This window comes from Hemitrygon akajei, chromosome 12 (assembly GCF_048418815.1).
Source record: "Hemitrygon akajei chromosome 12, sHemAka1.3, whole genome shotgun sequence".
Taxonomy (NCBI): domain Eukaryota; kingdom Metazoa; phylum Chordata; class Chondrichthyes; order Myliobatiformes; family Dasyatidae; genus Hemitrygon; species Hemitrygon akajei.
This window is the reverse complement of record NC_133135.1, coordinates 3,144,100-3,168,012: the sequence shown is the minus strand read 5'-3', so window position 1 is coordinate 3,168,012 and position 23,913 is coordinate 3,144,100. Positions and strand designations below refer to the sequence as shown.

Genomic DNA, 23,913 nt, shown 5'->3' with positions numbered 1-23,913 from the left:
TATTTGTGGGTTTGGCATAGGATCTGACCCAATGAATATGGTAAAGACTGAGTTGCCAGAGGAGATGGTGGTAGAGGTGAATACAATTGCAATGTTTAAGGACCCTTGGATCAGAAACATAGATAAGAAAGGTCTAGAGGGATGTGGGTCAAACCCAGGCAAATAGGACTTGCTTGAATGGGAATCTTGGTCAGCAAAGATAAGTTGGGCTGAAGGGCCTGTTATGTGACTGTGTTGTGTGCTATGTAACATTTACTGGGACCGTTGTATGCAAAGGACCCGAAGGATTGTTGAGGATCCCTGCAACCCATCCCACAGTCTCTTTGACTCACTACCATCAGGAAGGAGGTACAGGAGCATCAGGACTGGGACTGGACTGGGTAACAGCTTCTTCCCGCAGGCTGTGAGACTGATAAATACCCTGCCACCACCGAGGTCTCATTACTAGGACAGCGAGCTGTTTACTCTTTACTGCATTTTGAATTAAATTTTATTAACTGATTTATGGCAATGCTTTGCTTTATGTGCTGTGTGGGATCTATGTTTTCTGGGTGCACCGTGGTCTAGAGGAATGTTGTTTCATTTGGCTGTTCATTTGGCCAGTCAGATGACAATAAATTTGAACTTGACAAGTAGGAAGGGTCTCAGACCCTGGTTCTGAGCCAGGACATGTTGGACCTCATTCAAGCTGGCAGGAAGCCCCTCCTTCCATGAGGGTGTGGGTGGATCTGTATTGCTCTCATCCCACAAAATTACCACTGGTCTGAAGGTCAAAGCTGAGACTGCTCGGTGTTAATATCATAAGACATTAGGCCATTTGGCCCATTCAATCGTGCTATCCCTCTCAACCCCATTTTCCTGCCTTCGTCTGTAACCTTTAATGCCCTCACTAACCAAGAACATGTCAACCTCCACTTTAAATACACCCAATGACTTAGTTTCCACAGCCATCTATAGCAATGAATTCCACAGATTTGCCAACTTTTGCCGAAAGAAATTCCTCCTAATTTCTGTTCTAAAAGGATGTCCCTGTATTCTGAGGCTGTGCTTTCTGGTCCTAGACTTCCCCACTATCGGCAACATCCTCTCCACATCCACTCTATCTGGACCTTTCAGTATTCAATAGGTTTCAATGAGTAACCCCCTCATGCTTCTAAACTTCAGCGAGTACAAGTCCAGAGCTATCAAATGCTCCGCATGAGGTTAAACCTTTCATTCCCTAGAGCTGGTAATCAAGAGGGGCTCTGGGGGCAGTCCTGTTCCTCCTCTTGGGCCTCTTCCCCTCCTCTTCCCCTCCTAACTCCACTCTGAGCAGGGGGCTGGAGACCCAGGTCTGTCCCCTTCAGCAGTTCCAATGAGCAATTGCAAAGGAGTTCCATCTGGAGGACAGAGGGAATGGGTGGTAGGGTTGGTCAAGGGGAGTAATGGTCTAGGGAGGAGGAGGTGGGGGTTGGAAAGGGTCTGGTATGAAACCAGAACACCAGCACAAAGGAGAAAGGCTGAGCTACCTTCAAGTCTCCTGTGATGGCAGACGGATCAGGATCAGAATCGGGGTTAATATCACTGGCATACAGTATGTTATGAAATCTGTTGTTTTACAGCAGCAGTGCATACAATATATAATAAAAACTGTAAATCACAGTAAGAAAATTAAATAAGTAGAGTGCAAATGAGAAAGAAAAAATATTGAGGTAGTGTTCATGGGTTCATTGTCCATTCAGAAATCTGATGGAGGGGAAGAAGCTGTTCCTGAATCATTGAGTGTGTGTCTTCAGGCTCCTGTACCTCCTCCCTGATGATAACAATGAGAAGAGGGCATGTCCTGGCTGATGGGGGTCCTTAATGATTGACACTGCCTTTTTGTGGCATCGCCTTTTGAAAGTGTCCTGGGTGCTGGGGAGGCTAGTGAGAACCTAGGGCTGAATAGCCAACTGGTGCTGGCTTTACAGTGTGTGGGTGGAGGAATCACTGCTGCTGTTCATCCCTCAGGGCCTGTTACAATGGTAAAATGGAAGTGGCCACTGAACTGATCCGCCTCTCGGGGACAGAGAGCCTGACCAAGGAGAACATCTTCAGTGAAACCTCTTTCCACAGGTGGGTGTCACTCGGTCAGAACCTTCGACCTTCCAGCTTCCACCTCAGCCTCTCCCCAGCATCCCAAGTCTGACCACCCGAGCTCTTATCCTTTCCCTTCTTGTCTGCAGCTCCTGCACCTATGGCAAAAACATCGAGCTGGTGGAGTTTCTAATCAACCAGAACGCCATGAGTATAAACCACCAGGGGAGGGACGGACACACTGGTGAGAGAATTTGTGGTGTCAGTGAGTCCTCCTGCACACAGATATGCCCTTCAGCCCATCATATTCCTCCCACCCATCCCCCCCATACCAACCCAATTCCAGCACTTGGTCTGCACCTTTCCCTGCCTTGCTGATTCAGGTGCTCTTCCAGATGCTTGTTCAATGTTGTGAGGCAATCTGCCTCCACCTTTCCCCCTGAGTTAGTGAGTTCCAGAATCCAACCCCTCTCTAGGGGCAAATATTCCACCACGGATCTTCACTCAGTGTCTTCCTGCTCACACTAAGTTTCTCCCTCTTGGTTTTGGACACCTGGACTTAGTGACATCCAGGTAAGCCGCAGAGTCTGTTGCAGAACACCAGCGGTATTAGATCTTCAGTCAGAATCACATACTTTACCACTTCTATGGCCAAGTCAATTTTGAATCCTATCCACCGAGTCTCCATGGATATTGATCTTCTTGTCAAAGGCCTTGCTAATGTCCATGTAAACAACATCCTCTGTCCTGTCCTCATCTTCATCACCTCCTCAAATAAACTGTTTAAGGAGTAAGACATGACTTTCCTCACACAAAGCCATGCATGTTATCTCTAAAAAGTCTGTGCTTTTCCAGATGTGAGCAAATTCTATCCTTAAGAATTAGTGGAATCCTTGTCGCTAATCATTAAGAATCACCAGCCCATTGTTGCTGGTTCATTCTACTGCATTTCTTTAACAAAACAAAAACATTGGCCCAGAGGGATGGAGGAAAACCAAAGCTATAGCTAAAGACGAGACAAAGATCTTTCAACACCCCTGCAGTCTCCTCCCTCACCTCTCTCAATAACCTGGGATAGATCCCACTGGCCCTGGGAAATTAGCCACTTTAATGTTCTTAAAGAGATGCAAAGCCACCACATCCTGATATCAACAGCCTTGAGTATCAGCACCCCCTCCCTGAACTCCCTCTCCTTTATATCCTTCTCCTTGGTGAATACATAAAGAAACTATCATTTAGTTCTCCCACCCTCATCATTTGGCTCCAGGCATAAATACCCCACTTTCCCCTTGAGTGGTCCTACCCTCTCCCTTATGAATCTCTTGTCTTTTAATGAATTTATAAAATATCCCGGGATTCTCGATTCTCCCCACCAAGGATATTTCAAAGTCATTCTAACCCATCCTCAAATTCAACTTTAATTATCATTCAACCACACATGAATATAGCCAAATGAAACAATGTTCCTTTGGTGCCAAGGTGCAAAACACAAAACTAATAACACACAGTACAAATAGCATAGATGGTTATGATTATAGGGAAAAAAAGTCACAAAGAAAAATAGTAATAATATAGCCCATCCCTGAGTGACATGACTAAATTGATGGTATACACACACAAAATGCTGGAGGAACTCAGCAGGTCAGGCAACATCTAGGAAAAGAGTATAGTTGACCCAAAACATCAACTGTGCTCTTTTCCATAGATGCTGCCTGGCCTGCTGAGTTCCTCCAGCATTTTGAGTGTGTTGCTTGGATTTCCAGCATCTGCACATTTTCTCCTGTTTGTGATTTTGGTATGTTGTCCTGGTCAAGCTTGTCCTTCCACTGAGTGAACACTGGAGGGCAGCACAGAGCAAACATTAGAGAGCCTAATTCTCTGATGCCCTGTTTTAAGTTCTCTCCTGATCTCTTTATATTCCTTAAAGCCCCTATCTGATTCCAGTTTCCTAAACCTTACATATGTTTCTTTTTCCCTCTTACATACCTGTAAAATGAAACATAGATGCTCAGGACTTTTCTTAATCTTACCAGGTAGTTATACTTCAGTCCTCTTTGCTCTCCTAATTTCTTTTTATATGGCCCCTTCACTTAGAATCAGAATCAAGATTATTATCACCAGCATGTGTCGTGAAATTTGTTAACTTAGCAGCAGCAGCAGTTCAATACTATACATAATATAGAAGAAAAAACATAAATAAATTGCAGTATATGTATATTGCAGAGGGGAAGAAGCTGTTCCTGAATCGCTGAGTGTGTGCCTTCAGGCTTCTGTATCTCCTACCTGATGATAACAGTGAGAAAGGGGCAAGCCCTGGGAGCTGGAGGTCCTTAATAATGGAACCTGCCTTTCTGAGGTACCGCTCCGTGAAGATATCCTGGGTACTTTGTAGGCTAGTACCCAAAATGGGGCTGACTAGATTTACAACCTTCTGCAGCTTCTTTCGGTCCTGTGCAGTAGCCCCTCCATACCAGACAATGATGCAGCCTGTCAGAATGCTCAACAAGGTATATCAATACAAGTTTTTGAGTGTATTTGTTGACTTACCAAATCTCTTCAAACTCCTAATGAAGTATAGTCACTGTCTTGCCTTCTTTATAACTGCATTGATAAGTCGGGACCAGGTTAGGTCCTCAGAGATCTTGACTCCCAGGAATTTGAAGCTGCTCACTCACTCCACTTCTGATCCCTCTATGAGGATTGGTATGTGTCATTTTGACTTGCCCTCCCTGAAGTCCACAATCAGCTCTTTCGTTTTACTGACATTAAATACAAGGTTGTTGCTGCGGCACCACTCCACTAGTTGGTATATCTCACTCCTGTACGCCCTCTTGTCTCCATCTGAGATTTTACCAAGAATGGTTGTATCATCAGCAAATTTATAGATGGTATTTGAGTTATGCCTAGCCACACAGTCATGAGTATATAGAGAGTAGAGCAGTGGGCTAAGCACACACCTCTGGTGTGCACCAGTGTTGATCGTCAGCGAGGAGGAGATATTATCACCAATCCACACAGATTGTGGTCTTCTGGTTAGGAAGTCGAGGATCCAATTGTAGAGGGAGGTACAGAGGCTCAGGTTCTGTAACTTCTCAATCAAGATTGTGGGAATGATGATGTTTAATGCTGAGCTATGGTCGATGAACAGCATCCTGACATAGGTGTTTGTGTTGTCCAGGTAGTCTAAGGCTGTGTGAAGAGCCATTGAGATTGTATCTGCCATTAACCTATGGTGGCAATAGGCAAATTGCAGTGGGTCCAGGTCCTTGCTGAGGCAGGAGTTCAGTCTAGTCATGACCAACCTCTCAAAGCATTTCATCACTGTCGATGTGAGTGCTACCGAGTGATAGTCATTAAAGCAGCTCACATTATTCTGCTTAGGCACTGATATAATTGTTGCCTTTTTTGAAACAAGTGGGAACTTCTGCCCGTAGCAGTGAGAGGTTGAAGATGTTCTTGAATACTCTCACCAGTTGGTTGGCACAAGTTTTCAGAGCCTTACCAGGTATTCTATTGGGGCCTTCCGCCTTGCAAGGGTTTTAAAGACAGTCTAACATCGGCTTCTGAGACAGAGATCACAGGGTCATCAGGTGCAGCAGGGATCTTCACAGCTGTAGTTGTGTTCTCCCTTTCAAAGCGGGCATAGACAGTGTTGAGTTCATCTGGTAGTGAAGCATTTATGCTATTGGGTTTCGCTTTGCAGAAAGTAATGTCTTGCAAACCCTGCTGGAGTTGTCATACATCCAATGTTGCCTCCAACCTTGTTCAAAATTGTCACTTTGCCCTTGAAATAGCTCTGCAATTCATACCTGGTTTTCTGGTACAAACCTGGGTCGCCAGATTTGAATGCCACAGATCTAACCTTCAGCAGATGACGTACCTCCTGGTTCATCCACAGCTTTTGGTTAGGGAACGTGCAGCAAGTCTTTGTAGGCACAACTACAGCATACTCATCTGTATTCAAAGATGAATGCCTGAATATAGTCCAGTCCAGCAATTCGAAGCAATCCTGTAGGCGGTCTTGTGATTCCCTTGTCTATACCACTTTGGTCCTCACTACTGGTGCTGCAGTCTTCAGTCTCTGCCTATACTCAGGGAGTAGAAGTACAGCCAGGTGATTAGAATTCCTGAAGTGAGGGCATGGAATAGTGTGTAATGGTAGTGTAACAATGATCCAGTTTCCTCAGGTATTGCAAGCGATCTGTTGATGGTAATTGTTTAGTGACTTTTTCAGACTGGCCTGGTTAAAATCTCCAAAACGACAGTGAAGGTGTTAGGGTGTGCTGTTTCGTGCTTGTTGCTCAGATCATCTAGAGCCCGATTGACAATGGCCTGAGGTGGAATGTGTATGGTATTCTGCACTCTGACAGAATTCTACACAGCTGTGTACCACAAGCTTCCTTGTCTCCTTACCCACCCAGTGATATTATTTTAAATGTTCATTTAGAGATACAATATGGTAACAAGTCCATCTGGTCCAATGGGCCTGCACTGACCAATTACACCCACGTGTCCAATTAACGTACTAACGCCTATGTCTTTGGACAAGGAAGGAAACCCATGCATTCAGGAGGAGAACATGCAAGCTCTTCACAGACAGCAATGGGAATTGAACCCAGGTTGCTGACGCTGTAAAGCGTTAAGCTCACCGCTATGTTACCGATATCCCTTTGATATCTGTCGTACCGGGACTTGCTATCGCTCACTCTGGACCGTTTCCCACAATCCCTGTAATCTCCATTTCCTGCACTCGATTGGAACATAGAAAAGAACACGACAGCACAGTATAGATACTTCAGCCCACGATATTGTTCTGACCTTTTAAAGATCAATCTAATCGTTCTCTCCTACATAAACCTCCATTTTGCTATCATCCATGTGCCTATCTAAGAGTCTCTTAAATGTCTCCTCTACCACAACGTTCTGTGCTCTTACCACTCTCTCTGCAAAGCTGCTTCCTCTGGCATCTCCCCTGTACCTTCCGCCAGTCAAAAGAAGGTTTTAATTTTGATTCCAAAGAATGCTATATGAGGTCATTCTTACCCTTGGCCATTAGGTTCTATAATGAGTCAAACTATAGCTTGGGATGTGATCAGCTCCTCCTTGTTAGACTGTTTAAGGCAACTTATTAGAAACCTAGAAACATAAGAAAACCTACAGCATAATACAGGCCTTTCGGCCTGCAAAGTTGTGCCAAACACGTCCCTACCTTAGAAATTACTGGGGTTACCCATAGCCCTCTATTTTTCTAAGCTCCATGTACCTATCCAAAAGTCTCATAAAAGACCCTATTGTATCCGCCTCCACCAATGTTGCCAGCAGCCCATTCCATGCACTCACCACTCTCTGTGTTTTTTAAAAAAAAACCTTACCCCTGACATCTCCTCTGTACCTGCTCCCAAGCACCTTAAACTTGTGCCCTCTTGTGGCAGCCATTTCAGCACTGGGAAAAAGCCTCTGACTATCCGCACGATCAATGCCTCTCATCAACTTATACACATCTCTCATCCTCCGTCGCTCCAAGGAGAAAAGGCCTTGTTTACTCAACCTATTCTCATAAGGTATGCTCCCCAATCCAGGCAACATCCTTGTAAATCTCCTCTGCACCCTTTCTATGGCTTCCACGTCCTTCCTGTCGTGAGGCGACCAGAACTGAGCACAGTACTCCAAGTGGGGTCTGACCAGGGTCCTATATAGCTGCAACATTAACTCTCGGCTCCTAAACTCAATCCCACAATTGATGAAGGCCAATACACCATATGGCTTCTTAACCACAGAGTCAACCTGCGCAGCTGCTTTGAGCGGCCTATGGACTCGGACCCCAAGATCCCTCTGATCCTCCACACTGCCAAGAGTCTTACCATCAATACCATATTCTGCCATCATATTTGACCTACCAAAATGAACCACTTCACACTTATCTGGGTTGAGCTCCATCTGCCACTTCTCAGCCCAGTTTTGCATCCTATCAATGTCCCGTTGTAACCTCTGACAGCCCTCCACACTATCCACAACACCCCCAACCTTTGTGTCATCAGCAAGCTTATTAACCCATCCCTTCACTTCCTCATCCAGGTCATTTATAAAAATCATGAAGAGTAAGGGTTCCAGAACAGATCCCTGAGGCTAACACTGGTCACTGACCTCCATGCAGAATATGACCCGTCTACAACCAGTCTTTGCCTTCTGAGGGCAAGCCAGTTCTGGATCCACAAAGCAATGTCCCCTTGGATCCCATGCCTCCTTACTTTCTCAATAAGCCTTACATGGGCTTGTCAAATGCCTTGCTAAAATCCATATACACTACATCTACTGCTCTTCCTTCATCAATGTGTTTAGTTGTTTATTTATTCTTTCTTCTCTTCTAATATTTGTATATTTGTGCATATGACACGGTAATTTCCTTTGGGATCAACAAGGTATTGATCAATCCATCTATCTATCTATCAGCTTAAATCATGCTCCCTGCACTACGTTCACTGAGAACGCGAGTACGTTGCTGTGTAATATGAGGGGTAACATTGATAGGCTGGAGCATCGGTGGCTGTGCTGGCTTTGCTGAGGGTCACTGATGTCCCTGATCTCAATCCACACCAGGGCTGCATAGTGCCTGCTACCATGGCCATATTCGGCTGGTACAGTTCCTGCTGGACAGAGGGGCTGACATGAACCTGGTGGCGACCGACCCCAGTCGCTCCAGCGGAGAGAAGGACGAGCAGACATGCCTGATGTGGGCGTACGAGAAAGGTGAGTCACTGCCAGGAGAGACGGTCAGTGGCTACAGTAGGGAGATACTGAGCTGGAGGCTGACATGAGTGATTCAGAGACTTGGGCAACCCCAGTGCCAAAGAGGTGGTATGGAGGGAGGGTCACACTGTGGGAGGGGGGGTACTGAGGGAGAGTCACACTATGGGAGGGGGGTACTGAGGGAGGGTCACACTGTGGGAGGGGTACTGAGGGAGAGTCACACTGTGGGAGGGGTACTGAGGGAGAGTCACACTATGGGAGGGGGGTACTGAGGGAGAGTCACACTGGGAGGGGTACTGAGGGAGAGTCACACTGTGGGAGGGGTACTGAGGGAGAGTCACACTATGGGAGGGGGGTACTGAGGGAGGGTCACAGTGGGAGGGGTGGTACTGAGGGAGGGTCACACTGTGGGAGGGATGGTACTGAGAGGGTCACACTGTGGGAGGGGTGGTACTGAGGGAGGGTCACACTGTGGGAGGGGTGGTATTGAGGGGGGTCACACTGTGGCAGGGGTGGTATTGAGGGGGGTCACATTGTGGGAGGGGCGGTGCTGGGGGGATCACACTGTGGGAGGGGTGGTACTGAGGGTGGGTCACACTGTGGGAGGGGCAGTGCTGGGGGGCGTCACACTGTGGGAAGGTTGTAAGGGAGGGTCAGTGGTTGTTTCACTGTAAATGCCATTGTGGATTGGAGAATTCCACAGCTAACGCTGCTGTTCGATCTCCAGGCCACGATGCTATTGTGACCTTGCTGAAACATTATAAACGGCCTCAGGATGAATCTCCCTGCAACGAGTACTCGCAGCCTGGAGGAGGTGAGTCTGGCAGAAAACCTCCTCCCCAGAAACACAGATCATTCTCATTTCACAGCCTCTGGATCACTGGTATCCTCAATGAACTGGGTCAGAATTCACCTCAACATTTGTGTCAGAGTTTTCTGCTCTCTCTCTGCGATTCTCTCTCAGAAACACAGAGGCTGGTTCATATTGGGATGAGCTGGCAGAATCAGATCTAGCATATGTCATGAAATTTGTTTTGTGACAGCAGTACATTGCAATACATAATAACAATATATATATATAGGAAAGTTTCCAAGGCGCAGGCCTGGGCAGGGTTGCATGGGAGACCGGCAGTTGCCCGTACTGCAAATCGCCCCTCTCCAAGCCACCAAAGTTGTCCAAGGGAAGGGCAAGGGCTGATACAGCTTGACACCGGTGTTGTCACAGAGCAATGTGTGGTTAAGTGCCTTGCTCAAGGACAAAACACGCTGCCTCAGCTGAGGCTCGAACTAGTGACCGTCAGAGCACTAGACCAACACGTTAACCACTTGGCCATGCGCCAACACAACAAAATATATAAATTAAAACTTTTTAATATATATAAATTAGATAATTAGTGCAAAAAAAGAGCAAATAAAGAAAAAAGTAGTGAGGTAATGTTCATGGGTTCACTGTCCATTCAGAAATCTGATGGTGGGGGGGAAGAAACTGTTCCTGAAACGTTGAGTGTGTGTCTTCAGACTCCTGTACCTCCTCTCTGATGGTAGCAATGAGAAGAGGGCTTGACCTGGGTGGTGGTGGACTTCAGTTGATGGATGCCACCTTTTTGAGGCATCACCTTTTGAAGGTGTCCTCAATGCTGGGGAGACTAGTGCCCATGATGGAGCTGGATGAGTTTGAATCTTTCTGCAGCTTTTTCCAATTCTTTTAAGTTGCCCCTCCATATGAGACGGTGATGCACGCAGTCAGATGCTCTCCGTGGTACATCTGTAGAAATTGTGCACACGTTAGCAATATTGAAAAGCATCTGGATAAGTGCATGGATAGGAGAGATTTAGAGAACTGTGGGCCAGATGTGGAAAATTTGACCAGCTCACAGGGCAACATAAAAGCAGAGACACCCCAAATACTGCAGCTTCTGGGAATCTAGAGCAATGTACACAATGCGTCTGAGGAGCTCAGCCTGTCAGGCAGCATCTATGGATGGAGTAAACAGGCAATGTTTCAAGTCAAGACTCTTCATCAGGACCGGAAAGGAAGAGGGAAGAAGGTGGGAGAGGGGAGGAAGAAATACAAGCTGGCCAGTGATAGGGTGAAATCAGAAGAAGAGGAGGGGTGAAGTAAAGAGCTGGGAAGTTGATTGGTGGAAAAGAAAGGGCAGGAGAAGGGGAATCTGAAATGAGAGGACAGAAGACCATGAAGGGGGGGGGCACTGGAGATGGCGGAAGTCACAGAGAATTATGTGGTGGATGCAGAGTTTTGTGGGGTGGTGGGTGAGGACAAGAGGAACCCTATCTGATAGTGTGGCAGGAGGATGGGGTGAGGGCAGATGTGTGCAAAAAGGAAGAGATGTGGGTGAAGGCAGCATTGATGGGGCAGCAAGGGAAGCCCCTATCTTTGAGTTGTTCTGAAATGAAAAGCCTTATCCTGAAAGCAGAGAGAGAGGAACTAAGGAAAGGGAATGGCAGTTTTACAAGTGGGAAAAGTTATAGTCAAGATAGCTGTGAGTGTCAGCGGTCTTATAAAAGTTATCAGTAGAAAGACAGACCGTCTCCGGAGATGGAGATAGAGGGATTGAGAGAGGTGTCAGAAATAGACCAAGTAAATTTGAGGGCAGGGTGGAAGTTGGAGGGAAAACTATGTAGAACAGTCAATGTTCCAAACCTACACTGGTATCGCTGCCCAACACTTCCTACACTATATTGCTGCTTCTTCCTGCACCCATGCTGAGCTAGTCAATTTCATCAACTTTGCCTGCAGCTTCCAAGGGAAAGGTGCAGGATGTATTTGGAACAGGAGGGCTTGGATTATACGGACACGGAAGCTGGAGGGAGGAGAGGAGGGACAGGAGGAGTTTCAGGGATGGAGGAGTCAGGCTGAGTGGACTATCTGAGTCCATGCATTTGGTGTAAAACCAGCCTCCTCTCTCTTGCAGACGGTTCCTACGTCTCCGTTCCATCACCGCTGGGGAAGATCAAGAGCATGACGAAAGGTGAGTGGAGTGAGGTTTGTGTATCGTGTTCTCTCAATCACCATGGTAACCAGCATATTTCCTCCACATCACAAACTCCCGTCCTCCACTGGAACTTCATGCCTCTTGTTTCAGAGTCACTCAGCACAAAAGCCAACCTATCGGCTCATCAAGTCCGTAATGAGCATTGCCCTGATCCTCTGACACCAGTCCGACACTGATTCCATTTTATTCAGGAAGAAAGGTCTCAGCCCGAAGCATCAACTGTTTATTCATTTCCATAGATGCTGCCTGATCAACTGAGTTCCTCCAGCATTGATCAATGTTTCCAGCATCTGCAGAATCTCTTGTTTTCCTCATTTTATCCTTCCCCATATTCCCATCAACTACCCCCGGATTCCATACCTCACCCACACACTGGGGATAATTTACAGTGAACAATTAACCCACATCTTTGCATATGGGAGGGAATCGGATCACCCGGGGAAATCCATGCAGTCACATGGAGAACGTACAAACTTCAGACAGACAGCATTGGTGGTCGGGATCAAACCTGGCTCTCTGGGTCAATGAGCACTATCTGCTGCACTGCTGATTTATAGCAACATACAGGGTTGAAATTGACTGTTTCATGCCAGAGTCTTCTCCCTTCACTTCTTAGGCTCAGGAGAAATGAGGATGATAGGATTAACATATGAGGAGCAACTTGCGACTCTGTACTTGCTGGAGTTTGGAAGAATGAGGAGCAATCTCATTGAAACCAATCAAATATTGAAAGGCCTAGATAGAGTGGATGTAGATGATTCCTTCCACATTCCAGACATATGGGTCAGGGCTAGTGAGCTGTGGGCATGCTATGTTGGCACCAGATGCAGGGTGAGCAGATTCACTGAGCCTCCAGCACATCCTCAGATTGTGTTGGTTGTTGATGTAAATGATGCATTTCACAGTACATTTCAATATTTTATGATCTAGTTGAAACCTATTGAATATTGAAAGACCTAGATAGAGTGACTGTGGAGAGGATGTTCCCTACAATGGGGGAGTCTAGGACCAGAAGACACCAATTCAGGCTAGAGTGACATCCCTTAGAACAAAGATTGAGGAGGAATTTCTTTAGCCAGAGGGTATTCATGGAATTCATTGCTGTGGAGGCCACCTTATTGGGCGTCTTTAAAGCAGAGGTTGATAGGGTTTTGATTAGTCAGTGCGTCAAAGGTTATGGGGAGATGGCGGGAGGGATAATAAATCAGCCACGATGGAATAGCAAATCAGACTCGATGGGCCAAATTACCTAATTCTGCTCCCATGTCTTATTGTGATATGGTCTCTCTCCCTGGCAGAGAAAGCGGACATCCTGCTCCTTCGAGGCAGCCTTCCGTCTCATTTCCACCTACAGCTGTCTGACATTGAGTTCCATGAAATCATCGGATCAGGTCAGGAATGCCAGTGGTGGGAGGGAGGGGGGCTTCTGTGGAAGGTGACACTGACATGTTGTCTGCTCTCCGTCCCTCAGGTTCCTTCGGCAAGGTTTACAAAGGAAGGTGCCGGAATAAAATTGTTGCCATTAAAAGGTGAGATGCCACCTGAAGCAGCGACGTTGTGGGCCGCTGAACGATCTCAGACCATGGTATTGATAACAGTTGTTTATGGGCAACATAGTAATGTAGCAGTTAGCACAATCGCGTTACAGCACCAGCCATCACCAATCAGGGTTCAGTTCCTACTGTTGTCTGTAAGGAGTTTGTATATTCTCTCTCAGACCCCATGGGTCTCGTCTGGGTGCTCTGGTCTCCTCCCAGTACATAAACGTACGGGTTAGGGTTAGTAAGTTGTGGGTATGCTCTGTTGGCACCAGAGGCATGGTGAGACTTTTGGAGCTGTCAGAGGAAGTGGTAGAGATGGTTACGATGAGAGCATAAAGATGTAAATAGCACAACTGTGGCTGACAAGGGAAGTCAAAGCAATTGTAAAAGCAAAAGGAAAGGGCATACAACAAAGCAAAAATTGGTGGGAAAATAGAGGATTGGGAAGTTTTTAAAAACCTTCAGAGAGCAACTAAAAAAACATTAGAAGGAAAAGATGAAATAGGTAAGCAAACTAGTAAATAATATCAAAGTGGATAGTAAAGTTTTTTCAATAATGTTAAAAATAAGAGAAATGAGAGTGGATATAGGACCGCTAGAAAATGAGGCAGGAGAAATAATAATGGGGGACAAGGAGATGGCTGATGAACTAAATGAGTATTTTGCATTGTCTTCACTGTGGAGACACTGGCAGTATGCCTGATGTTGTTCTGTGTGAAGGAAGAGAAGTGGGTGCAATTACTATTACAAGAGAGAAGATGCTCAAAAAGCTGAAAGACCTAAAGGTACATAAGTCACCTGGACCAGAGGAACTGCACCCTAGGTTTCTGAAAGAGGTAGCATTAAAGATTGTGGTGGCATTAGAAATGATCTTTCAAAAATCATCGGACTCTGGCATGGTGCCAGAGGTCTGGAAAATTGCAAACGTCACTCCAGTCTTTAAGAAAGGAAGAAGGCAGCAGGAAGGAAAATATAGAGCAGTTAGCCTGACCTGAGTGGTTGGGAAGATGTTGCAGTCAATTGTTAAAGATGAGGTGATGGAGTACTTGGTGACACAGGAGAAGTTTGTACAAAGTCCGCATGGTTTCCTTCAGAGAAAATCCTGCCTGATGAATCTATTGGAATTCTTTGAGGAGATTACAAGTAGGATAGATAAAGGGGATTCAGAAGGCCTTTGACAAGGTGTCACACATGAGGTTGCTTACCAAGTTAAGAGCCCGTGGTATTGCAGAAAAGTTGCTAACATGGTTAGAGCATTGGCTGATTCGTAGGAGGCAGTGAGAGGGAATAGAAGGATCCTTTCCTGGTTGGCTGCCAGTGACAAGTGATGTTCCGCAGGCGTCAGTGTTGGAACCACTTTTTTTTATGCTGTATATAAATGATTTAGATGATGGAATAGATGGCTTTGTTGCCAAGTTTGCGGATGATACGAAGATTGGTGAAGGGGCAGGTAGTGTTGAGGAAACAGGTAGGATGCAGAAAGACTTAGACAAATTAGGAGAACGAGCAAGAAAGTGGCAAATGAAATAGCATGTTGGAAAATGCATGGTCATGCAGTTTGGTAATAGAAATAAATATGCCGATTATTTTCAAAACAGGGAGAAAATCCAGGAATCTGAGATGCAAGGGGACTTGGGAGTCCTTGTACAGAACACCCTGAAGGTTAACTTGCAGGTTGAGTTGGTGATGAGGAAGGCAAATGCCATTTTAGCATCATTTTAAGAGGTCTAGAATACAAGAGCAGGGATGTGATGCTGAGGCACTGGTGAGGCCTCACCTTGAGTATTGTGACAGTTTTGGGCTGCTCATCTTAGAAAAGATGTGCTGTCATTGGAGAGGGTCTAGAGAAGCTAGACTGGACTGCCAACACAGATGCCTTGTGCAGGAAGGCACAGAGTCGACTGTACTTCCTTAGAAGGTTGGCGTCATTCAATGTCTGTAGTGAGATGCAGAAGATGTTCTATAGGTCAGTTGTGGAGAGCGCCCTCTTCTTTGTGGTGGCGTGTTGGGGAGGAAGCATTAAGAAGAGGGACGCCTCACGTCTTAATAAGCTGGTAAGGAAGGCGGGCTCTGTCGTGGGCAAAGTACTGGAGAGTATAACATCGGTAGCTGAGCGAAGGGCGCTGAGTAGGCTACGGTCAATTATGGAAAACTCTGAACATCCTCTACATAGCACCATCCAGAGACAGAGAAGCAGTTTCAGCGACAGGTTACTATCGATGCAATGCTCCTCAGACAGGATGAAGAGGTCAATACTCCCCAATGCCATTAGGCTTTACAATTCAACCGCCAGGACTTAAGAACTTTTTAAAAGCTATTATTAATGCTTTTTGAGATAGTGATTTAGATGCATATCATATTTTTTTACTGAGTTAAGTATTGTATGTAATTAGTTTTGCTACAACAAGTGTATGGGACATTGGAAAAAAAAAAGTTGAATTTCCCCATGGGGATGAATAAAGTATCTATCTATCTATCTATCTATCATAAGGATGATTCCAGGAATGAAAAGGTTATTATATGAGGAACGTTTGATGGCTCTGGGTCTGTACTCGCTGGAATTCAGAAGGATGGGGGGGATCTCACTGAAACCTTTTGAATGTTGACCTGTCCTAGACAGAGTAGATGTAGAAAGGATATTTCCCATGGTGGGAGAGTCTAGGACAAGAGTGGACAGCCTCAGGATAGAGGGGCATCCTTTCAAAACAGAGATGCGGTGAAATTTCCTTAGCCAAAGGGTGGTGAATTTGAGGCATTTATTACTACATGCAGCTGTGTAGACCAGGTCGTTGGGTGTATTTAATGTATTTAATAGGTTCTTGATTGGACATGACATCAAAGGTTACGGGGAGAAGGCCGGGAACTGGGGTTGAAGAGGAGATAAAGAAAAAGGATCAGCCATGATGAAATGGCGGAGCAGATTTGATGGGCCAGATGGTCTAAATCTGCTCCTATGTTTTATGGTCTTACGGTCTTTATGGTAACCTGGGGGGTATGTTTTTCACAGAGGGTGGTGGGTATATGAAACGAGCTGTCAGAGGAAGTGGTTGAGGAGGATGCAGTTACATTTAAAGCCATTTGGACAGGTACATGGATTTTAAAGTTAAATCAAGATTAGTTTTATTTGTCACATGTACATTGAAATATCAAAGCATACAGTGAAACATTTCATTTTCATCGTCATCTATGATGTGCTGAGGGCAGCCCATAGGTGCCACCATGCTTCCAGCACCAACACAGCATGTCAGCAACTCAATAACCCTAACCCATACATCTTTTTGGGGTGTGGGAGGAAGCCAGAGCCCCCAGAGGAAACTATGCGGACATGGGGCAAATATACAAACTCCTTACAGACAGTGGTGGTAATTGAGCACTGATTGCTGGCACTGTAAAGCGTTAGGCTTATCATTACGTTATTGATATCTGTCGTTCCTGGACTTCACTGAGGACTCTGTGGCTCACTGCTGCAACTTCCTTCCTCCCCAGATATCGTGCCAACACCTTCTGCTCCAAGTCTGACGTTGATATGTTCTGCCGCGAGGTGTCCATCCTCTGCCGTCTGAACCACCCATGTGTGATCCAGTTCGTCGGCGCCTGCCTCAGCGACCCCAGTCAGTTCGCCATCGTCACTCAGTACATCTCCGGTGGCTCCCTGTTCTCCCTCCTACATGAGCAGAAGAGGTATGGCCTCTCCTCACTAACCTTCTCCGGGCTTTGTTCTTATGGAGTTTACCAGCTGGAGCAGGCCCTTCAGCCCATGCTGTCTGGCCTAGCCCTGTGGAACAGTCTTCAGTCACAAGAGTGTCTGTATGAGACAGGAAGGGAAAGTGTGCATGGAAGAGAGATAGAGTGTGAGACAGATTGTTTTTGAGATAGTCTTTGTGTAAGACAGAGTGTTAGAGACAATATGTGAGAGACAGTGTGCGCATGTGAGACAGAGTGTGAGAGACAGAGTGTTTGCGAGACGGGGGCGCTGTGCGTGAGACAGTCTGTGTGTAAGACAGAGGCTGTGTGTTTGTGAGACTGTATGTGTAAGAGAGTGTGTGAGAGAGAGTGAGACAGTCTGTTTAAGACAGTGTGTGTCTCTGAGACAGTGTGTGTAGGACAGAGAATGTGAGAGACTGTGTGTGTTTGTGAGTCTGTATTTGTAAGAGAGTGTGTGAGAGAGAGTGAGACAGTCTGTGTAAGACAGAGAGAGTGAGCGTGAGATAAAGAGAGATGCCCATTCAAGTGCCTATATGAGTGTCATGAATGGCTATCTTGTATTTGCCGTCTCCACCAACCAGGCAGCACATTACAAACACTCGCCACACTCTCTAAAGATACTTGCCCCTCGCATCTCACCTTAAACACATGCCCTCTGGTATCAGACATTTCAACCCTGGGAAAAAGATATTGACTGTCTACTCTCATAATCGTATAAACCTCTGAGCTATCTCATCAGCCTCTGCCATTCCAGAGGAAACAACCCAAGTTTGTCCAACCTTCTGTTACAGCATATGTCCTTTCATCAAGGCAGTAGCCTGGTAAACCTCTCCAAAGCCTCAACATCCTTCCTCTAGTGGGGTGACCAGAACTGTATCAATACTCCAGATGTAGTCTAACCAGAGTTTTATAAAATTGCAACATTACCAATTGTCTTCTGACTAATAAAAACAAGCACTCCGACCTTCTTAACCACCCTATCGACCTGTGTAGCCAATTTCATGGAACTATGAACTTGGACCCCAAGACTTCTCTGCTCTTCTACACTGTTGAGGGTTCTGCCATTAGCAATGATACTGTCTTTTTACATTTGTTCTCCCAAAGTGCAACACCTCACATTTGACCATGCAAAACTCTACTTGCCATTTCTTCATCCATACCTACAACTGATCTACTGTAAATCCCACTGTATTCTTTGCCGATCTTCTACACTTATCCATAACACAACTGATTTTCATATCAACTGCAAACTTACTAACACACCATCCATATTTTCCTCCGGGTGATTTATAAATACCACAAGCAATCCTAGTAAGGGAATCTTCCGTAAACTAAAGTGAAGTGTTGAAGTGATAGGTCTGGGTGGCAAAATGGGTGAGAATGGTAGCAGAGTGCATTTTGGACATCTTTTAAGAGACAGCAGATGCTGGAGGAGCTCTGAATCGAGCAGCATCTGTTGGGAAGGGGGAATGAAACCAGAATCTTTTTTGCTATTTGCGTGATTTGATCAAGGTGCTTAGGCGCAGAACTGTGTGGCTGTGGCCTGCTCTCATTGACGCAGCAATAAACTGAACTGGCTGTCACTCCTCAACCGTCTCGGGAACTCAGCATTTTGATATTTAATATCCTGTGTGTATTTTGCTTGTGTTTCACTGTTTGTGTGATTTGTTCTTTTTCATATATTGGGAGTTTGTTTAAATCTGTTCCATGGTGCTTCTTTGTTTTGTGGCTGTCTGTGGGACGATGAATCTCAGGGTTGTATACTGTATACATACTTTGATAAAAATGTACTTTGAACTTTGAGAATCAAGTTTAATATCACTGACATAAGTTCAAGTTCAAATTTAATTTTCACTCAAGCATACACCTGAATACAGCCAACTAAAACAGCATTCCTGATGGGCGAGGTGCAAAGCACGGAACCGACAGTCACACAAAGCACGGAACACGTATAGTGACAATAGCAGAAAAACATAGTCACAAAAAATATAAACATAAATGCGTTGTTCTTCGGAAGCAATACTTTGAAATACTTTATACTTCATTGTCACCAAACAATTGATACTAGAGTGTACGATCATCACAGTGATATTTGTTTCTGTGCTTCCCGCTCCCTGAAGTACAAATTGATGTAAATATAATAAAAATTTAAATTATTAATCATAATTAGAAAAATAGAAAAGGAAAAGTAAGGTAGTGCAAGTCAGGTCCGGATATTTGGAAGGTACGGCCCAGATCCGGGTCAGGATCTGTTCAGCAGTCTTATCACAGTTGGAAAGAAGCTGTTCCCAAATCTGGCCATATGAATCTTCATGCTCCTGAACCTTCTCCTGGAGGGAAGTTGGACAAAAAGTGTGTTGGCTGGGTGGGTCTTGTCCTTGATTATCCTGGCAGCACTGCTCCGACAGTGTGCGGAGTAAAGTTGAGTCCAAGGATGAAAGATTGGTTTGTGTGATGTGCTGGGCTATGTTCACGATCTTCTGTGGCTTCTTCCGGTCTTGGACAGGACAACTTCCATACCAGGTTGTGATGCACCCTAGAAAATTACTTTCTACAGTGCACCCGTAAAAAATTAGTGAGGGTTTTAGGGGACAGGCCAAATTTCTTCAGCTTTCTCAGGAAGTAAAGGCGCTGGTGGGCCTTCTTGGCAGTGGACTCTGCTTGGTTAGACCAATACATTGCGATGCATAAAATACATAAATCACAAGAAATATATACAGAGTATGAAATTAAATTAAATAAATAGTACAAAAAGAGAGTGAGATGGTGTTCATGGGGTGATTCATTGTCCATTCAGAAATCTGATGATGGTGAGAAAGAAGCTGTTCCAAAAACATTGAATGTGGATCTTTCTTGAAGCATTGAGTGTATTGTCAGTGGTTTGTGCTGAAGCTTTGCAACAGGGCTGTATCTGCGGGGTGGGTGCCCAGAACACTGTTGGTATATTCCACGGACAGGGTGGAGGGGAGGCTGGAACCCTTAGGCGATGAAGGAGAGGGCATGCGAATACTTCAGTGATATCCAAGCAAAGTGTAGGGTGTTGATTCACCAAACAGAGGGAGAATATAACGAACAAAGAGATGGGAAAAGTAGATTTAGATTTATTTATCAGAGGTATATGTTAGCGTAACTCTGCCATGGACAGGCCCAAGCCTGGCTGCAAAACAAAGAGGATGGGAGGATTGGACATGCGGCTAGCAACCCCATCCCATTAAAAACCCAGAGCTACAGAAATTGTTTGAAATTAGGACCTCCCTCTGTTTGAAATTAGGACCCCTCTCTGTTTGAAATTGTGACCTCTCTCTGTTTGATATTAGGACCCCTCTCTGTTTGAAATTGTGACCTCTCTCTGTTTGATATTAGGACCCCTCTCTGTTTGAAATTAGGACCCCTCTCTGTTTGAAATTGTGACCTCTCTCTGTTTGAAATTGTGACCTCCCTCTGTTTGAAATTAGGACCTCCCTCTGTTTGAAATTAGGACCCCTCTCTGTTTGAAATTGTGACCCCTCTCTGTTTGAAATTGTGACCTCTCTCTGTTTGATATTAGGACCCCTCTCTGTTTGAAATTAGGACCCCTCTCTGTTTGAAATTGTGACCTCTCTCTGTTTGAAATTGTGACCTCCCTCTGTTTGAAATTAGGACTTCCCTCTGTTTGAAATTAGGACCCCTCTCTGTTTGAAATTAGGACCTCTCTCTGTCTGTTTGAAATCAGGATCTCACTCTGTCCATTTGAAATTGGGGCCTCGCTCTGTCTGGAATTTTTTTGCTATTTATCCAGTTTTTGTCTTATTTCCTCGATTGACAGAATCATTGATCTTCAGTCTAAGCTAATCATCGCAATCGATGTGGCCAAAGGAATGGAATACCTTCACAACCTAACTCAACCCATCATCCACAGAGACCTGAACAGGTACAGGGGCCTAAGCTCTGGCAGTGGAGGAGGTAATGAGGGCTGGGGGGTGGTGGAGGCAGGGACACCCACCATATCCAGCAGATATCGTGGCTAGCACTTCGATTGGCAAGGTAGAGAGGACAATGGACTAAGTGCTGGGTAATTGTGTTAGTGTAGATGGGTAATGCATGTTCAGCATTGACAAGGTGGGCCGAATGGCTCTATCCCTCCACTTTGCTAAGGATTAAATGGGAAGTGATGCACTTTGGGAGCAGTGCTGATGCTAGGATATCCGTGAATGACAGAGCCCAGAGGGAGTACTGAGTTACAGAGGGGCCTTGGAACACAGGTCCACAGATCCTTAAAGGTGGAAACGCATGTAGAGAATGTGGTAAGGAAGTCGTATGGGACACTGGTCTACATTAAGTTCAGACTTAGGGAGGTTCTGCAACACATACAAAATGCTGGTGGAAATCAGCAGGTCAGGCAGCATCGACAGAAATGAATAAACAGTCAACGTTTGGGGCTGAGACCCTTCATCAGGACTGGTAAGGAAGGGGAAAGAAATCAGAATTAAAAAGTGGGGGAAGGGAAGGCGTTGGCAGGTGAGAGGTAAGGTGGGTGGCTGGGGGAGAGGGGATGAAGTAAGATGTTAGGTGGTAAAGGTAGGGGGCTGAAGAAGGAGGAATCTGACAGGAGGGTGGACTATGGAAGAAAGGGGAGGAGGAGGGGACCATGGGGAGATGGTGGGCAGGTGGGAAGAAGAGAAGTGGTGAGAGGGGAGCTAAAATGAGGAATAGAAAGAGAGGGAATGAGGAATAGAAAGAGAGGGAATGAGGAGGGATTGAAATTACCGGAAGTTTGAGTAATCAACATTCATGCCATCGGGTTGGAGGCTACCCAGTTGTAATATGAGCTGTTGGTTCTCCAGCCTGAGTCTGGCTTCATCATTACTGAGGAAGTCATGGATAGACATGTTGGAATGGGGATGGAAAATGAGGTTTAGAAGTGAATGCATGAAGCTTTTTGGTAAGTTTGCAAATGGCATGAAATCAGGAGGTTTTGTTGATGGTGAAGAAGATTATTGTAGATTACAGGGGGATCTTAATCAGTTAGGAAAGTGGGTTAAGGAGTGGCAAATGGACTTTAATACAGGTAAGTGTGAGATGAAGCAGTCTGGAAAGTCAAACTAGTGTAGGACTTGTTCTGTCAGTGGAGAACTGGGGATTGTAATGGAACAGGGGGATCTAGGAATAGGTGTCATAGGTAGGGTGAGGAAAAAGGCTTTTAGTACTTTGACCTTCATCAACTAGGTCACTGAATATTGGAGTATGTTGCACTTGTACAGAATAAGTCATTGGTGAGAATACACTGGGAGTGCTATGTATGGTTTTGGTCACCCTGTTATAGGAAATGTATGATTAAACTGGAAAAGATTGACAAGGTAGTTACCAGGACTGGAAGGTCTGAGTTATAGGGAGAGGTTGGCTAGGTGAGGTTATGAAAGGCATAGATACGGTGGGTGGTAGGGTAGAGGAGACCAAAACTAGAGAGCATAGGTTTAGGGTGAGAAGGGGAGAGATTTAAAAGGGACTTGAGGGGCAACCTTTTCACTCAGGAAGTAGTGAGTACTGTATATGGAACGAGTTATCAGAGGAAGTGGCTGAGCAGGTACAGTAGTATAATTGAAGAAGTATTTGGATAGGTCCATGGAGGGACAGGCCTTGTAGGGGATATGCACAGAACGCAGGAAATTAGGATTAGTTATGTGGACATGGTGGTTAGCATGGACTGGTTGGGCAGAGTGGCCTTTGTCCATGTTGTATTGCTCAACAGTATGACTTGGAAACCTGAGGGGCAGGTGGAGGGTATCTGGAGTGAGCCAGTGGAACTGGTGAAGGCAGATGTGCTTACAGCATTCAAGAGGCTTTTGGGCAAATACATGGGTTGGAAAGAAGCAGAGGGATATGGACTTAATACAGGCGAGTGGGATGAATGTAGATCAACATCACGGTCAGCCCGGACAAGGTGGATTAAAGGCCTGTTTCTGTGCAGTACTGCTCTCTGGTCGTGTGAGCTGTCAGGGAAAACTGAATATAGAACAGTACAGGTCATTCAGCCCACCATGTTGTGCAGAACCAAGTCAATTAATTAGTAATCAAATGGCCAACTAAACTAATTCCCTACTGCCTACACAATGACCATATCCCTTCATTTCCCTCACATTCATGATCTTCTTTGTGGTGGCGTGTTGGGGAGGAAGCATTAAGAAGAAGGACGCCTCACGTCTTAATAAGCTGATAAGGAAGGCGGGCTCTGTCGTGGGCAAAGTACTGGAGAGTTTAACATCGGTAGCTGAGCGAAGGGCGCTGAGTAGGCTACGGTCAATTATGGAAAACCCTGAACATCCTCTACATAGCACCATCCAGAGACAGAGAAGCAGTTTCAGCGACAGGTTACTGTCGATGCAATGCTCCTCAGACAGGATGAAGAGGTCAATACTCCCCAATGCCATTAGGCTTTACAATTCAACTGCCAGGACTTAAGAACTTTTTTTTTTTAAAGCTATTATTAATGCTTTTTGAGTTAGTGATTTAGATGCATATCATATTATTACTGAGTTAAGTATTGTATGTAATGAGTTTTTGCTACAACAAGTGTATGGGACATTGGAAAAAATGTTGAATTTCCCCATGGGGATGAATAAAGTATCTATCTATCTATCTATCTATCTATCTAAACTTCTCTTGAAAGTGTCTAATGTATCTGCCTCTACCACCGTCCCAGAAGCGCATTCCAGGTACCCACCACAAGTAAAAGGAACTTGCCCCTCTCATATCCTTTGAATTTACCCCCTCTCACCGTAAAGGCATGCTGTCTGGTATTAGACACTCTGACCCTAGGCCCTACCCAGTCTATGCCTTTCGAACCCAAGTTTGTCCAAACTCTCAGTAGCACA

At 45.4% G+C, this 23,913-nt stretch overlaps 1 protein-coding gene across 5 annotated transcripts in view; it reads left to right on the top strand.

Moving 5' to 3' along the window:
• tnni3k (TNNI3 interacting kinase) overlaps positions 1-23,913 on the top strand; it is a 125,765-nt gene that overhangs the window by 47,052 nt on the left and 54,800 nt on the right. For all 5 annotated transcript variants that reach the window (XM_073062482.1, XM_073062479.1, XM_073062478.1 and 2 more), the window contains 9 exons: positions 1,990-2,094; positions 2,205-2,299; positions 8,653-8,802; positions 9,530-9,616; positions 11,736-11,792; positions 13,115-13,207; positions 13,288-13,345; positions 16,844-17,038; positions 20,868-20,972. In XM_073062482.1, coding sequence (XP_072918583.1) covers positions 1,990-2,094; positions 2,205-2,299; positions 8,653-8,802; positions 9,530-9,616; positions 11,736-11,792; positions 13,115-13,207; positions 13,288-13,345; positions 16,844-17,038; positions 20,868-20,972 — 945 coding nt within the window. The remainder of the gene's footprint in view (positions 1-1,989; positions 2,095-2,204; positions 2,300-8,652; positions 8,803-9,529; positions 9,617-11,735; positions 11,793-13,114; positions 13,208-13,287; positions 13,346-16,843; positions 17,039-20,867; positions 20,973-23,913) is intronic.